A 16,064-nucleotide genomic window follows, 5' to 3' on the forward strand; every position below is an offset into this window, starting at 1 on the left:
CAGCCCCATGGGATCTCAGACCACTCTGAAACACTGTTTCACTTGAAGCTTGAATGGTATTTGGTTTGTTTCCATGGTACAACTCTTGAAGCTCACACTAATGCACTAGAGCCAGAGCTTGTTTGAAGCCATCATCATCCAAATGAGATGACCACAAAATGACACAAAAGTAAGCCCAAAATGTCCAAATCAACATTTGCTAAAAGGATACAAGAAGAAAAACTAGACTTCTAATTACACAGGTACCCTTGTCAGCTCCCTTAGCTACAAGATACTTCATGTTCTTGATTTAGATATAATTCTGATCCAGAGAACTTTAGTAGGAGACCAAATGGAATTAGTCTGGGAGTGTGAGTAAAGCTGCTCTCAAAGCTTGTTTGAAAGCTTGCAAGAAAAAAGCTCTCTTGCCCACTCATTTACTATGGTCACCACACACAGAAATTCATTCAGATTATTTTCCCATTCATTCAAGTGGATTTCTCTTTGACTATTACTGGATGAAGAGACTTAGCTGGATGTGATCTAGTGCAACAATCATTTTAATTCAAAAGACATCTTGCAAACAGCAAAATTACTACACGTCATGATTATGGCACTTCTGCAAATTAAATTTTTACAGATAGCCACTTAGCATTGTTACTGAGCTTAACTAGAAGATGGTGTAAAAAGAAGTCAGCGACTTCTTGTTAGCATATCAGAAACTGCATTCTGAATATTAGTGGCCAACACAAATAGCATGTGCACATGATTCATCTAAGGTACCAAGTCAGAACTTTTACATTAAGATTAATCTTGTCTTCCAGATAACGCTTTGTGGCATTCTTGCCTTCTAGAAGCAAAGCTGAATCAAGCTGCTTATATTTTAGTATTAACCTGGCATTGTATTTAAAATTAAATAATCATATGTGGATATCTCCAATTTAAACACATACCTTGCTAATTTCACAACACTAATGCTGCATGAACAGTTGCTGAATCCTAGATAAATTCATACTGGTCATCATAATAACGATTGCATTATGCACATACTGATAAGATTTTGTGACACAAGTATTAAGACAACGTTTTCACTAGCAGAAGCAGCCTCTCATTTAAGAAAATAGTCACACTAGCAGTTGTTTAAAAATGCTGCATGCAACTATATAATGACGCAAGGGTAGTAAGATGCTGTGTGCCGGCTTAAGCAGTAAAGACAGTGAAGCAGAGTGTGAGAAAAAGGGGAGTTCGATGGAAACTGAAATAAAAGCACTGGCAGAGAACCTGTACTTACACATCATACCTCTGCAGTGAAGTCAGTTTGTTCTTGTTCTTGTCAACGGCATTTGTAGACAACTGGAGGAAGTTGGGGTTTAACTTGTACAATTCTTGAAGTAACTTCTGTTCATATTCCTGATGCTTACCGGCCTGGGGTAGAAAAAGGTTGAATACTAGGCTAAACTGATCAGCAGTCCGACTAGGTAGAAGGCAACTTTATATGTTCACACACAGTAGGTAATATAAACCTACATTCCTTGAATCATGGGAGATACATGTGATTTTATCCAACAAGTGCCTAGCAAAATCAACACAGTGAGCGATCAAATAATTGTCATGCATTGCTAGGCCAGATGCAACAATTCCTGCACAATATGGAAAAAGCAAAGCTAGACAACACTCTGCAACATAATGGTAGCAGAGGGAAAAAACCTTCTTTGCTGCCATTAATACTAAGGAGTAAGCTCTGAAATGTGCTCAAGGGCCCAGAAACACCTGCCTAGTCATTTCATTGCCTACAACTCCTCAGTAAGTCAAGGAGCCATTGAAGTTCTACGACAGGGCAGAGGCTGCACAGGAAAAATTTCATTTACCACTCTAGCTATTTCCTCATTCCTGAAGTTGACTAAAGCTGCAGATGAGTTGCCCAACCCTGGCAGCAGTAAATTCCCCCAGAACCATCAAGAATCCTTTCCTTTATTCCTTCAGCTGGCATCTGGGAAGACAGGTTGTCTTCTGAGCCAATATGCTGCTGTAGGTACCACAGGTTTTGATGCATGAATCACAATACCCTTCCATTCATTACAATCCATGGCAATGATTCTAGCTGTATCAATGGGCAATCACTGGTTTTTAAATCTTCTTCTATGTTTTAGCCATGTTTTCTTTGGTGCCTTTTGCTTTGGTGCCTTTTGCTGGGTATTCCAGCTGTCAGGTCGCTATTGCTAAAGAAGTTTGCTTGAAACCCAGATGGTATCCATTCTGCAAATATGGCCAAACCAACAGAGCCTGCATTTTTGAATCTGTTCCATGATTGTTGATTGATGGTCACACCACATCCGAATGGTTTCATTTTGATCTCCCATGTGATCAGGAATCCAACTGGATCCATTAACCTCTGGAACCAGACCATACAAATCAGTCCCCCGCCTCTGCAGAGGCAAGAAGTCACAACTAGCCCAAGTCCTACCAGATAGGGATCTGTCCATCCTCAACCAGATCACTGTCCCCCAACCCACAGTATACACCAAATCCTATACAGACCCAGCAACATGCATTAGGGACCATAATCAACTGAGAGAGGCCCAGACATTAAATTCTGAGCCACACCTATATCAGAGCCTCAAGTTTGGACACTGAAATTCCCCAGCACCACCATCTGAGGACACTGCAATGCCACTGCTGAGAGCACCCCTACCAACTCAGACACTGTACACCAACAGAATTTCAATCCTTTCTCACACCTTCAGCATAATGCAAAGGCACTCACACCCAGTGAACTCTTGAACAGATGTCCTTCCAATAGGCCACTGCAACTCCACCTCCCCACCCTGTAGCCATGGCTGTTGCTGCACACGGAAACCTAGTGTACATAGCTGAGAGAAGCTAACCTCTCCCATCTCCTCCAGCCTGGTCTTCATGATAGACACCAGGTCAGTGTCCTCCTTCCAGGATTAAATCCTGGATCAAGTTGATTTTACACTGCTCAAAACAATAAAGGGAACACTTAACACATCCAAGATCTGAATGAACGAAATATTCCTATTAAATACTTTGTTCCTGACATAGTTGAATGTGCTGACAACAAAATCACACAACAATCATCAATGGAAATCATATTCATTAACCCATGGAGGTATGGGTTTGGTGTCATACTCAAAATTGAAGTGGAAAAACACACAACAGGCTGATCCAACTTCGATGTAATGTCCATAAAGCAAGTCAAAATGAGGCTTAGTAGTGTGTGTGGCCTCCACGTGCCTGTATGACCTCTCTACAACGCCTGGGCATGCTCCTGATGAGGTGGCGGATAGTCTCATAATAACATAAGAACAGCCCCACTGGATCAGGCCATAGGCCCATCTAGTCCAGCTTCCTGTATCTCACAGCGGCCCACCAAATGCCCCAGGGAGCACACCAGATAACAAGAGACCTCATCCTGGTGCTCTCCCCTACATCTGGCATTCTGACTTAACCCATTCCTAAAATCAGGAGGTTGCGCATACACATCATGGCTTGTACCCCATAATGGATTTTTCCTCCAGAAATTTGTCCAATCCCCTTTTAAAGGCGTCTAGGCTAGACGCCAGCACCACATCCTGTGGCAAGGAGTTCCACAGACCGACCACACGCTGAGTAAAGAAATATTTTCTTTTGTCTGTCCTAACCCGCCCAACACTCAATTTTAGTGGATGTCCCCTGGTTCTGGTATTATGTGAGAGTGTAAAGAGCATCTCCCTATCCACTCTGTCCATCCCCTGCATAATTTTGTATGTCTCAATCATGCCCCCCCTCAGGCGTCTCTTTTCTAGGCTGAAGAGGCCCAAACGCCGTAGCCTTTCCTCATAAGGAAGGTGCCCCAGCCCCGTAATCATCTTAGTCGCTCTCTTTTGCACCTTTTCCATTTCCACTATGTCTTTTTTGAGATGCGGCGACCAGAACTGGACACAATACTCCAGGTGTGGCCTTACCATTGATTTGTACAATGGCATTATAATATTAGCCGTTTTGTTCTCAATACCCTTCCTAATGATCCCAAGCATAGAATTGGCCTTCTTCACTGCCGCCGCACATTGGGTTGACACTTTCATCGACCTGTCCACCACCACCCCAAGATCTCTCTCCTGATCTGTCACAGACAGCTCAGAACCCATCAACCTATATCTAAAGTTTTGATTTTTTGCCCCAATGTGCATGACTTTACACTTACTTACATTGAAGCGCATCTGCCATTTTGCTGCCCATTCTGCCAGTCTGGAGAGATCTTTCTGGAGCTCCTCACAATCACTTCTGGTCTTCACCACTCGGAAAAGTTTGGTGTCGTCTGCAAACTTAGCCACCTCACTGCTCAACCCTGTCTCCAGGTCATTTATGAAGAGGTTGAAAAGCACCGGTCCCAGGACAGATCCTTGGGGCACACCGCTTTTCACCTCTCTCCATTGTGAAAATTGCCCATTGACACCCACTCTCTGCTTCCTGGCCTCCAACCAGTTCTCAATCCGTGAGAGGACCTGTCCTCTAATTCCCTGACTGTGGAGTTTTTTCAGTAGCCTTTGGTGAGGGACCGTGTCGAACGCCTTCTGAAAGTCCAGATATATAATGTCTACGGGTTCTCCCGCATCCACATGCCTGTTGACCTTTTCAAAGAATTCTATAAGATTCGTGAGGCAAGACTTACCCTTACAGAAGCCATGCTGACTCTCCCTCAGCAAGGCCTGTTCGTCTATGTGTTTTGAGATCCTATCTTTGATGAGGCATTCCACCATCTTACCCGGTATGGATGTTAGGCTGACCGGTCTATAGTTACCCGGGTCCCCCCTCTTTCCCTTTTTAAAGGGATCTCAGGGTCTTCTGAGGGATCGCCTCCCAGACCTGGACTAAAGCATCCGCCAACTCCTGGACAGTCTGTGGTGCAACGTGGCGCTGGTGGATGGAGCGAGACATGATGTCCCAGATGTGCTCAATTGGATTCAGGTCTGGGGAATGGGCGGGCCAGTCCATAGCATCAATGCCTTCATCTTGCAGGAACTGCTGACACACTCCAGCCACATGAGGTCTAGCATTGTCCTGCATTAGGAGGAACCCAGGGCCAACCACGCCAGCATATGGTCTCACAAGGGGTCTGAGGATCTCATCTCGGTACCTAATGGCAGTCAGGCTACCTCTGGCGAGCACATGGAGGGCTGTGCGGCCCCCCAAAGAAATGCCACCCCACACCATTACTGACCCACTGCCAAACCGGTCATGCTGGAGGATGTTGCAGGCAGCAGAATGTTCTCCCTGCCGTCTCCAGACTCTGTCACGTCTGCCACATGTGCTCAGTGTGAACCTGCTTTCATCTGTGAAGAGCACAGGGCGCCAGTGGCGAGGTTGCCAATCTTGGTGTTCTCTGGCAAATGCCAAACGTCCTGCACGGTGTCGGGCTGTCAGCACAACCCCCACCTGTGGATGTCGGGCCCTCATACCACCCTCATGGAGCCTGACGGTTTGAGCAGACACATGCACATTTGTGGCCTGCTGGAGGTCATTTTGCAGGGCTCTGGCAGTGCTCCTCCTGTTCCTCCTGGCACGAAGGCGGAGGTAGCGGTCCTGATGCTGGGTTGTTGCCCTCCTACAGCCTCCTCCACGTCTCCTGGTGTACTGGCCTGTCTCCTGGTAGCGCCTCCATGCTCTGGACACTACACTGACAGACACAGCAAACCTCCTTGCCACAGCTCGCATTGATGTGCGATCCTGGATGAGCTGCACTACCTGAGCCACTTGTGTGGGTTGCAGACTCCGCCTCATGCTGCCACTAGAGTGACAGCACCGCCAGCATTCAAAGGTCACCCAAACATCAGCCAGAAAGCATAGGGACTGCGAAGTGGTCTGTGGTCACCACCTGCAGAACCACTCCTTAACTGGGGGTGTCTTGTTACTTGCCTATGATTTCCACCTGTTGTCTGCTCCATTTGTGCAACAACATGTGAACTTGATTGTCAATCGGTGTGGCTTCCTAGGTGGACAGTTTGATTTCACAGAAGTGTGATTGACTTGGAGTGACATTGTGTTGTTCCCTTTATTGTTTTGAGCAGTGTATTAAATGAATAAGTGGGGTTGTAGCTTACCAGAGGCCCTAAATTTGGAGTAAGGGATAGGTCTACGACTATCTCTCTTGTGCCTGCAATGGCCAGCCCGACCTCCACCACCATATAATCTTTTGCTTATCTTCATGCTGGGAATACCATACCTTTCCTCCAAATTCCCCTAACACATCACCCAGCAAGGGTCTACTTCACAAGTAATGTTTCAAACTTTATTATGGTTTCTTCTCAACACCCACCCATGGTGGTCACCACTATGCCCCCATTTTACAGATCAGGGCAGGAACTAAGAAAATTACTTGCCCAGAGGACAAGATGAGTACTGACCCCAGGTGTCAGAGATGCAAGTCAAAGAACCAAGCCAAAGCACCAAAGAGATGTGGTCCAAAGGACCACAAAAGCTCACAATCTGAGTACTGACAAAGGTTTTTATCTTCTCCCCATCTGCAATTTCTTCAGATTTCATCATAATCAAATTTTGCACCAGGTATTTTTAAAGTAATTTGTACACACATGAGAAAGATTTGTGGTATAGATTGCCACATGCCTACCTGCATCTCCTCTTTTGTGAAACTGGCTGCTTCATCCCCTAGTTCATGTAGATACATACAGTCTGGTTTTGGACACTGCATATTCTTCAAGAAGTAACTGCAGTATTTTGTGGTACCTAAAGATGCCTGGTGAAAAACAACACATGTCAGGAACTCTGAAGGACAGGAAACTATACTGCTGAAGTGAACCTGACTTTTACAGCTATTTTAAAGTTCATTTTTAGAGAACATGGGCTCAGCTACTGGATGGGCACTAAACACCACAAGTCGAACATACAATCCATAAAGAATGTCGTATGGGACTATTATCCTATGTAGCTGAATTGTATAGGAACATTATTCCTCTAGCACTGTAAACACTTCCAAAATTCTTATAAAGGAGTATTACCTTAAGTGTTCTTCCATCTACCACCACATTATTGACACACTGTATGGCTCTGAGTGCGTCTTCTGAACGGATATAGGTTACATAAGCACTTGCACTTGGACCCTAGAATTAAAAAAAAAAAGTTATTCACGGTTCTAAAACAGTTGAACATTGACATAAAGGGTCAAATAATCAAGAATTTACAGAAATACGCTTTGAAAGCAAACTCTTTCACAACAGATTCCATTTATATAAATGCAATTATAGCTGTGGCTAAAGTGAAATTCGCACTGGCAACTACTCAGCAGACTACTGCTAAGGACAGTGCCTCTTTTTACTGTACAATTTGGCAAGACAGTCATAAAAATGAGACCATCATAATCATCCAAACATTCCTCTCACTGGGCAATTAGATTTCCTGTTTTCCTTACAATCTTTGTTTTACTTCCAGAGGTGAACCCAACTTCTGAAAGCAAAAATGTTCTATGTAATTTAATGATCCTATCAAGCATACAACTTTAAAGGAAAACAACAGCATCTTTTAAGTTTAATAAATCCTAACATTAGCAGGATATTAAGAGTGTCCACCTGACGCACAAGATTACAGCATTAAGAGTTTACATCAAGATTTGATATCACTAACACACCAAAGCCTTGTAAACCCAGAAGTCAAAATGATCATGCTTAGAATGAATTGTAGGACAGATTTCTCCAGCAAATCACGAGACATTTAAAAATGGAATGGTACACATCTGAATAGATATAAAGAGGACATTTAAACAGGTCCTACTGCAAACAGAACAAATGAGAAAGACACATCAGTAAGGGGGCCACTTCAGAGTCATATACAGATATACATATGTATGTATATACAGCAATCCTAGCATGTTTGTCTGGCCAGAGCATGGATGAAAGTCAACACTGGATGAATGTCAAAACATAGCCTTATTTAGCTTGCAATTAAACAACACGTGAATACATGTGAACCCAACACAAATAAAAGAAAACCATAAGAAAATCGAGTGGACGAAAGTCAAGGTATTTCTGTATATGGATATACAACATCACAGAAATAATTATAATTATACAAGACCTTTAATTTGAACTTATTCTGACTGCAGAATTTAGTTTCTTTTTTAGTTTACTGACAAATGTTCTGGGTTATAGAATTCATTGGATACTGATTATTAGTTCATGAAGATTGGAATACAGGCATGCCACCTGTTCCCCATTCCTCCCAGGAATGTTCCCCACTCCTCCCATTGCATACCCAACTCAATTGAAAACTTCCTAGTATGTTAAACCAGTTTACTGTGATGTTTGAACTAGGAAACTGCAGTTTGGCAGGCCCAGCTTGGAAGAGTGGGAGCCCAATGTGTGGAGTCACAAGTTCTGACTGGCCCTATCTCGTGACTGGGTGAGGGGCTAACCCATCTGCACAGAATGCCCCTCCTTGACCAGGGAAACTGCAGTTTGAGTGCTCCCCACGAACCAGTCTGTTAAACTGTAGGCATCCGAAATTACTCAGAGAGCTTAAACCAGGGGTGGCAAACATAAGGCCCGGGGGCCGGATGTAGCCCGTGGAAGCTTTTTATCCAGCCCTCAGGCTCTCAGCTGCTGAGCCATGCTGAGGTGTTACTGCTGAAAAGGCAGCCCACATGAAAATTGAGCTCTCCCATATCTTGAATATGATCAAGGTATGTATATTTTCTCTTCTGCCATTTGCAGCTAATGAGTTCCCAAGTGAGAAAAAGTGCTTGTTTTTGGTCATGAACTGTTTAATGACATCACTTCCTGCCTAATGACATCACTTTTGGCCCTCAGCAAGCATCATGAATGCTATTTGGCCCTCTGTATGAAATGAGTTTGAAACCCCTGGCTTAAACCATAGGTTCATGGTTTGGATATCACAAGAAACTGTGAATTAATAAGCTGAACAGATGTCAGTTCAACCCAAGCATGTGATGGGTGTAGACATGGAAAAGGTGAGTATAAAAAATATACAGCTTGCTCCTGGACCCACATCCTGTTGGACCAGACTTCAAATTGCCTAGATTTCACTGTAACTGGATTCCAGCAGTTCAAAAACTCGCCTTTTGAACAGAACAAGAGAGAATATATCTTACCTGTGAGCCTGCATATGATGTGCTGTTGTTGATGACAACTTTGTGTATTTTACCAAATTTCCCAAAATATTCTGGCCTTTTCAAAACCTGCATGAAGAAATAAAATTAACTGATCTAAAGGTAGTACTGACAAGAAACTACCAACACTGAACATCTGTTTCATTTAGGCTGCAATCCTACACATGTACCTGGAAGTAAGTCTCAGGGTCTTACTTCTGAGTTGACATTCATAGAATTGCACTGAAACTATTTTTGGTGGCTTTGAAACATATTTAAATTAAAGAAAACAGAGAAATATGGCTATGTGGTTCTCCTTATTATAGAGGCAGCTACAGATCTACATACAATACTGTAGTGGTAAGCAAACCTTAAAGTAAGAATCTGGACAGTAAGAAACTGAAATTCCTTGTCTGTTCATAGAAAGGGAAGTATTGTAGTATATACCCGAGTATCAACTGCTTTCCTTGCTCAAATCATCAGAATATAGTTGGATAGGTAGGCTTCTGTCTAAATCAGTCAAGACGGGAGCTAGATGAAATGAGAGCTAGTCATTTGGCTGCTCTGCCAACTCTAGAAGAACAAGGGGTTCTTCACTTTCCTGAATTCTGACAATATCTTATACTAATGTCCCTGACCTGGAGAAGCTGACAGGAAGACATATGCATATCTACCTTTATAAGACACAATGCATAGATAGCTAGCATTATGTTAAAGACAGTATAAGAAGATGCTCCATGACAATACTTTGATGAACCAGAGAAGCTCAGTATTACAGAAACACACTGTAAACTCAGCATGAAAATGACTGAATTATTGGAAATGCAAGTTCCAATGGAACAAAAACTAATTTGGCACCAGTGAGACCTACAGTAGCCATTTAATAAGAATACATTTGCTGTGTCTAAAGAGCAAAGCTCCAACAACTGCTTACCTCTGGGTCTGCTAGACGCTGTGATAAGCCTACTACAAAGACAAGATTCTTCTGTACAACCCGTACACTTGCCAGATGTTTACGATTCTCTGATATCTTCTGTTTCCTCTCGTTTTGCTTCTGTTTCTTTTCATTTTTTATCCTTTGCAGTTCTTCTTGAGAGAGTGGTTTGTACACTGCAGGATCTTCTGGATATGGCTAATTTTAAAAAAAGCTAATTAAGTCATAGATTTTTTTTTAAACTAAAACTATTCTTCCAATCCTAGAAAGGTAATTACAGTGTAAGCCTACATACGTTTACTCAGAAATGAGTCCCATTATGTTCAATGGGACCCCCCCCCAATAGTGTGCAGGCATGCAGCCTCAGTACCAGTATAATACACAAATAACCTCAATTATTCTCCATTTCTTTTTTTCAACAGCTCCCTATCAAATCCCTAGCCAAATCAAGCATATTTATGCAAACTACCTTCTCAGCATCCACGTGCAACCTCTCTCAAGAGCCCATGTTCTCAATAGTGACAGATGTCACCACATAGCCTAAAATTCAGCCCCCTAATTTGTGAACAGTTTAGATTATGAGGGAAATTTAATTTTCCTGAAATTATGGTGTGGCAAAATGCGTCATTGATGTGCAATAACTTCATAGGAATGCAGAATAAGAGCTGTGGCACACAAGAGGTTGCAGAAATGGTGGTGCAAATCTGCCATCCAACCTCTGCATGAATCATTTTTGGCTGTGAGCTACAGGCAGATGTCTTTTTGAGGTTATTCTCTATGTAACAATTTTTTACAAAACAGAAAGACTTAACATTGAAATGAATAATATGTGGGCTGATAGGCTGCAGTCAAATAAAGCTGTTCTCACCTAACGTTTCACCTACTACTTTGGTAGGCATTTTCAAAGCTTTGTAATACACGTAGAAGTTTCTGTCAAAGGCTAAATTCTCTATCTGCATTGCAATCCCAGTCATACTTCTGGCTTTCATCACTATTTTCCTCAGCAAGCTCCTTCCACATCAGAGTTTAAATGAAGAACCTCTACCCACTGCAGAGGATATTTTATTGCATACATATTGGTGGCACATGATGACTTTCTAACATATGTAAAAAAAAGAAAGGTAGATCCCTGCAACACTGGGATGCTTTTTAAGGTGTGCAGTTTGTTCCAGCAAGACCTGTTAAATCTCATTATTACACTTCACAAACATGTCCAACACTTAACTGCTTTGGGAAGTTCAAAGAAAAAACTAGTAACAGTAGGCAAGTTCCCATTATTTATCTTCTCATTGTGGAAGTCCAGATACGTTTCTATGGGTCACAGAGATCTGTATATCACATCCGGAAAACCTCTGCTCTAAGCAACAGGTTGCTTGGGTTCAGTAGTTTGTCTTTGATAACGCACTTCTCTGGTAGCTGCTCTGGCTGCCTATTAGCTTCTGGGAGCAAGTCAAGCTGCTGGTGTGGACCGTTAAAGCCCTTTACAGCTTGGTATGAGTTTCTCTCTCTTGCTCTATGAGGATACCCATTCCTTAAAGTCTCCTAGAAAAGCCCTCTTTCGCATGCTGCCATTGGCAGAAGTGAACTGACAGCAACATGGTGCAAGGCCCTCACCCATCTGCACTTTCTGTGTGACAGATATTTCTGCAGTAAGCAAGAACTTTAAAACAACTATTCTAATTGTAATTATTTATAAAATGACATGTTCTTATGTATTTTGTCAAAGAAAAAAATATAGTTTTAATATAACAAGTTAACATGTAACCCGTGGCAAGTAATAATTGCCTCAAGTGTCCCCATTACAACCAAGAAGAGGTCATGTATGTTGTCTCCCTTCTCCTTTAAAAAGTCAGCAGCTCTTGAAGGAAGGAAGGAGTGTACCAAATGTGCAACCAGCTCCATGATAAACAGCAACTCCAGATGAAAGAGTAAGCCATACACATAGATTGGAAGACAAGGAAAACAGTACTATGGAGGCTGCAGAATGTAGTTCTATCCTGATACTGGGACAGGCACTTGGAATGGCATGATAGGGGAGAGGGCAACTGGCAGGGATAGACATGGGGGAACAAATGCAATAAACAAGGTATTTACACACTGCTGAATCTAACCTGGCCTAGCACAAACCATTGCCTTAACCTCATACAATGCAACATTCAATCTTATGCACACTTCCCTTTAACTATTGGTGCTTGAAGAATGACCCACATAAGCAAGGTCAATGAGTTTAAAAAGTTGGGTCATTAGAAGCATTCACAACTATAGTAAGTTATAGTTATATACAAGCCCCAGTAAACTATAATGATAAATATATGCAGATTTATAGCAAACCTCAGTAGATATTACAGAAAAGCTTCAGATTAAGAGAAAAACTGTCAGAAATGACAGGATTACCAAAACACATCCACAGTAATTTCTAAAAGCAAAACACAAGGATAGGAGTGTAAATGGCCGGAAAACTGTTTAAATAATCCAGTCATATAGGCAGGGTGCTAATCCCTCAAAACGGCCACGGTGCCAGAAGATTGGAGGATAGCAAATGTCACGCCTATTTTTAAAAAGGGAAAGAGGGGGGACCCGGGAAACTATAGGCCAGTCAGCCTAACATCCATACCGGGTAAGATGGTGGAATGCCTCATCAAAAATAGGATCTCAAAACACATAGACGAACAGGCCTTGCTGAGGGAGAGTCAGCATGGCTTCTGTAAGGGTAAGTCTTGCCTCACAAACCTTATAGAATTCTTTGAAAAGGTCAACAGGCATGTGGATGCGGGAGAACCCGTGGACATTATATATCTGGACTTTCAGAAGGCGTTTGACACGGTCCCTCACCAAAGGCTACTGAAAAAACTCCACAGTCAGGGAATTAGAGGACAGGTCCTCTCGTGGATTGAGAACTGGTTGGAGGCCAGGAAGCAGAGAGTGGGTGTCAATGGGCAATTTTCACAATGGAGAGAGGTGAAAAGCGGTGTGCCCCAAGGATCTGTCCTGGGACCGGTGCTTTTCAACCTCTTCATAAATGACCTGGAGACAGGGTTGAGCAGTGAAGTGGCTAAGTTTGCAGATGACACCAAACTTTTCAGAGTGGTGAAGACCAGAAGTGATTGTGAGGAGCTCCAGAAGGATCTCTCCAGACTGGCAGAATGGGCAGCAAAATGGCAGATGCGCTTCAATGTCAGTAAGTGTAAAGTCATGCACATTGGGGCAAAAAATCAAAACTTTAGATATAGGCTGATGGGTTCTGAGCTGTCTGTGACAGATCAGGAGAGAGATCTTGGGGTGGTGGTGGACAGGTCGATGAAAGTGTCGACCCAATGTGCGGCAGCAGTGAAGAAGGCCAATTCTATGCTTGGGATCATTAGGAAGGGTATTGAGAACAAAACGGCTAGTATTATAATGCCGTTGTACAAATCGATGGTAAGGCCACACCTGGAGTATTGTGTCCAGTTCTGGTCGCCGCATCTCAAAAAAGACATAGTGGAAATGGAAAAGGTGCAAAAGAGAGCGACTAAGATGATTACGGGGCTGGGGCACCTTCCTTATGAGGAAAGGCTACGGTGTTTGGGCCTCTTCAGCCTAGAAAAGAGACGCTTGAGGGGGGACATGATTGAGACATACAAAATTATGCAGGGGATGGACAGAGTGGATAGGGAGATGCTCTTTACACTCTCACATAATACCAGAACCAGGGGACATCCACTAAAATTGAGTGTTGGGCGGGTTAGGACAGACAAAAGAAAATATTTCTTTACTCAGCGTGTGGTCGGTCTGTGGAACTCCTTGCACAGGATGTGGTGCTGGCATCTAGCCCAGACGCCTTTAAAAGGGGATTGGACGAATTTCTGGAGGAAAAATCCATTATGGGGTACAAGCCATGATGTGTATGCGCAACCTCCTGATTTTAGGAATGGGTTAAGTCAGAATGCCAGATGTAGGGGAGGGCACCAGGATGAGGTCTCTTGTTATCTGGTGTGCTCCCTGGGGCATTTGGTGGGCCGCTGTGAGATACAGGAAGCTGGACTAGATGGGCCTATGGCCTGATCCAGTGGGGCTGTTCTTATGTTCTTATGTTCATGTGGATCCTGTTCAAGAAAGTATGGGGTGGCAATTCAATGGGGAAAATCTGAGCAATCAGTCACCATCCAATGATAGAGTTATTTTTAAATGACCCAAATCATGCAGGACCTGCAGAAGCGCAATGTCTGGGACATTTTTCTTTGTTGTGCTGAACACATCTATAAGTAGCCTTTAGTCTGCACAAGTTTATGCCACTGTTAACACAATCATCTATCAGGAGCCTCAAGAAACCGATTTTGAGCAGAGAGACAAATTAGTTTAGTGACAAGGAAGTGTAGGAAATGGTACATAAAAAAAAGAGGCAAAGAAAGTTATTGCTGGTGACATAAAACAACTTGTCAGTGATAGTGACACTTGCTATTTAAAGTATTACTACCAGAGTGTTTCTTAATGAGTGCTTCTAAAAAAATTACTATGCTGCTGAACAGTGAGGGGATATGTCAGTTAGTCTCTCCCCCAAAGGCCAACATCAGCTGCAGATTCATCTCAAGTGTCAATGAGCTCTTCCTCAACTTTCATTCCAAATACAGTATCCATGCGGTAAAGTCAAGACAGACTCAATTTCAAGTAACATTTTGGTACCAGAAGTCAAGTTTATAGAAAGTGGCCCTGGGCTATGCCACAAAAGCTGCAATAATGAAAAGTAAAGAGTGCATGCCTCTGCAACAAAGTCTAGGACTAAAAGCCCCAGCCATTTCTCAAGTTTAACTACAGCAGCCCTCTCTTTGCTGGTCTTCTATTGGCTCAACTTGGTGCTGTCACCTATGCCCAATACTCTCCTGCCACAACAGTTTACTGCTTTTTGCCCACCTTCTTAAATCCCTTCACTGGCTTCCTTTTCATTCTCAGATCCAGCACAAGTTTCTTGTCCTGGCCTTCAAAGCCCTTTGTGGCCCTACCCCTCCTCACCTCTCAAATGTCATATCCTGTTACACTGTTATCCACAACATTTGTTCCTCCACCTCCACCACCTTCAACCATCTAAAGTTCTACTGCTCCAGCAAACATTGCCCATTTCTCCACTGTCATATCTGGACCTGTCTTCCAGAGCACCTGTATGATGCCTCCTCTTACCTCCTTCTAATTCACCTTTTCTTTAAGCCTTACACCTGAAAACCTCCCTCCTTACTGCAGCTAAACTTAAGTACAGTAACTGAAAAAACTGGCTGTCCTTCCCCTGCTTAGCCCTACCTCCATTCCTCCCCTCTGTTGTCTTCCCATGTCACTATCTAGACTGCAAACCACATAGAACAGGAACATGTCATCTTTCTGTGTAAAGATGATGCAATCATCAGCATCAGCCAGTTTACATACTGAACAACAGAACAGCACAATAACCAGTTAACCATGCAACACCTTTACAATGCCACAGATCTAGCACCACTGTAGACAACTTTACAGTGTTAGGTAAGACTTTAGCCATGTTATTTGGGAAGGAGCACAACTCAAAAAATTTAATCAAACATCAGTGTTTCACTTAAAGCAATGTCATACACTTTGACAGCTTTCAGATTTGCTAGGGCAGGGGTCGGCAATCTGCGGCTCTGGAGCTGCATGCGGCTCTTTCAGCTGTCTGCTGCGGCTCCTCCGGGTGAAAGTGGCAAAGGGGGTGACAGGAGGCACCTGTGTTGGGAGGGCAGGCTGCTTCCCTGAGCTCACTACCCTCCTCTCCCTTCACCCCCACCTGCCCCGCATTGGTTTCCCTTTTCAATTTTCCCCACTCTGCAGGCTTAAGCTCCCTGTTTTCCCTTCCCCAACTCTCCAGCAAGATGCCCTCCTCCTCAGCCATTGTGAGCCCTTGCAGCCCGCCTTTCCCTGAGCAGGTCCCCACTCAGTGCAAGGAGAGGCTTTTCCTCCACAGCAGAGGAGACATCCTGTGTGTCTACTCAGTAGTAAGCCCCATTACAGAGGATGAAGCTTACTCCCAGGAAAGGGTGCCTGGGATGGCAGCCTTGG

The 16,064-nt window shown here is 43.4% G+C and overlaps 1 protein-coding gene across 7 annotated transcripts in view; it reads right to left on the minus strand.

The window, feature by feature from the left end:
- Positions 1-16,064, minus strand: part of CNOT4 (CCR4-NOT transcription complex subunit 4) — an 85,081-nt gene that overhangs the window by 38,321 nt on the left and 30,696 nt on the right. For 4 of the 7 annotated variants that reach the window (XM_066633286.1, XM_066633283.1, XM_066633280.1 and 1 more), the window contains 5 exons: positions 10,032-10,229; positions 9,101-9,187; positions 6,996-7,097; positions 6,608-6,733; positions 1,271-1,404 (listed from right to left, as the gene is read on the minus strand). In XM_066633286.1, the coding sequence (XP_066489383.1) occupies positions 1,271-1,404; positions 6,608-6,733; positions 6,996-7,097; positions 9,101-9,187; positions 10,032-10,229 (647 nt within the window). The remainder of the gene's footprint in view (positions 1-1,270; positions 1,405-6,607; positions 6,734-6,995; positions 7,098-9,100; positions 9,188-10,031; positions 10,230-16,064) is intronic. The other 3 variants (XM_066633285.1, XM_066633281.1, XM_066633279.1) reach the window with 1 other exon arrangement.

Source organism: Tiliqua scincoides, chromosome 7 (genome assembly GCF_035046505.1).
Source record: "Tiliqua scincoides isolate rTilSci1 chromosome 7, rTilSci1.hap2, whole genome shotgun sequence".
Taxonomy (NCBI): Eukaryota; Metazoa; Chordata; class Lepidosauria; order Squamata; family Scincidae; genus Tiliqua; species Tiliqua scincoides.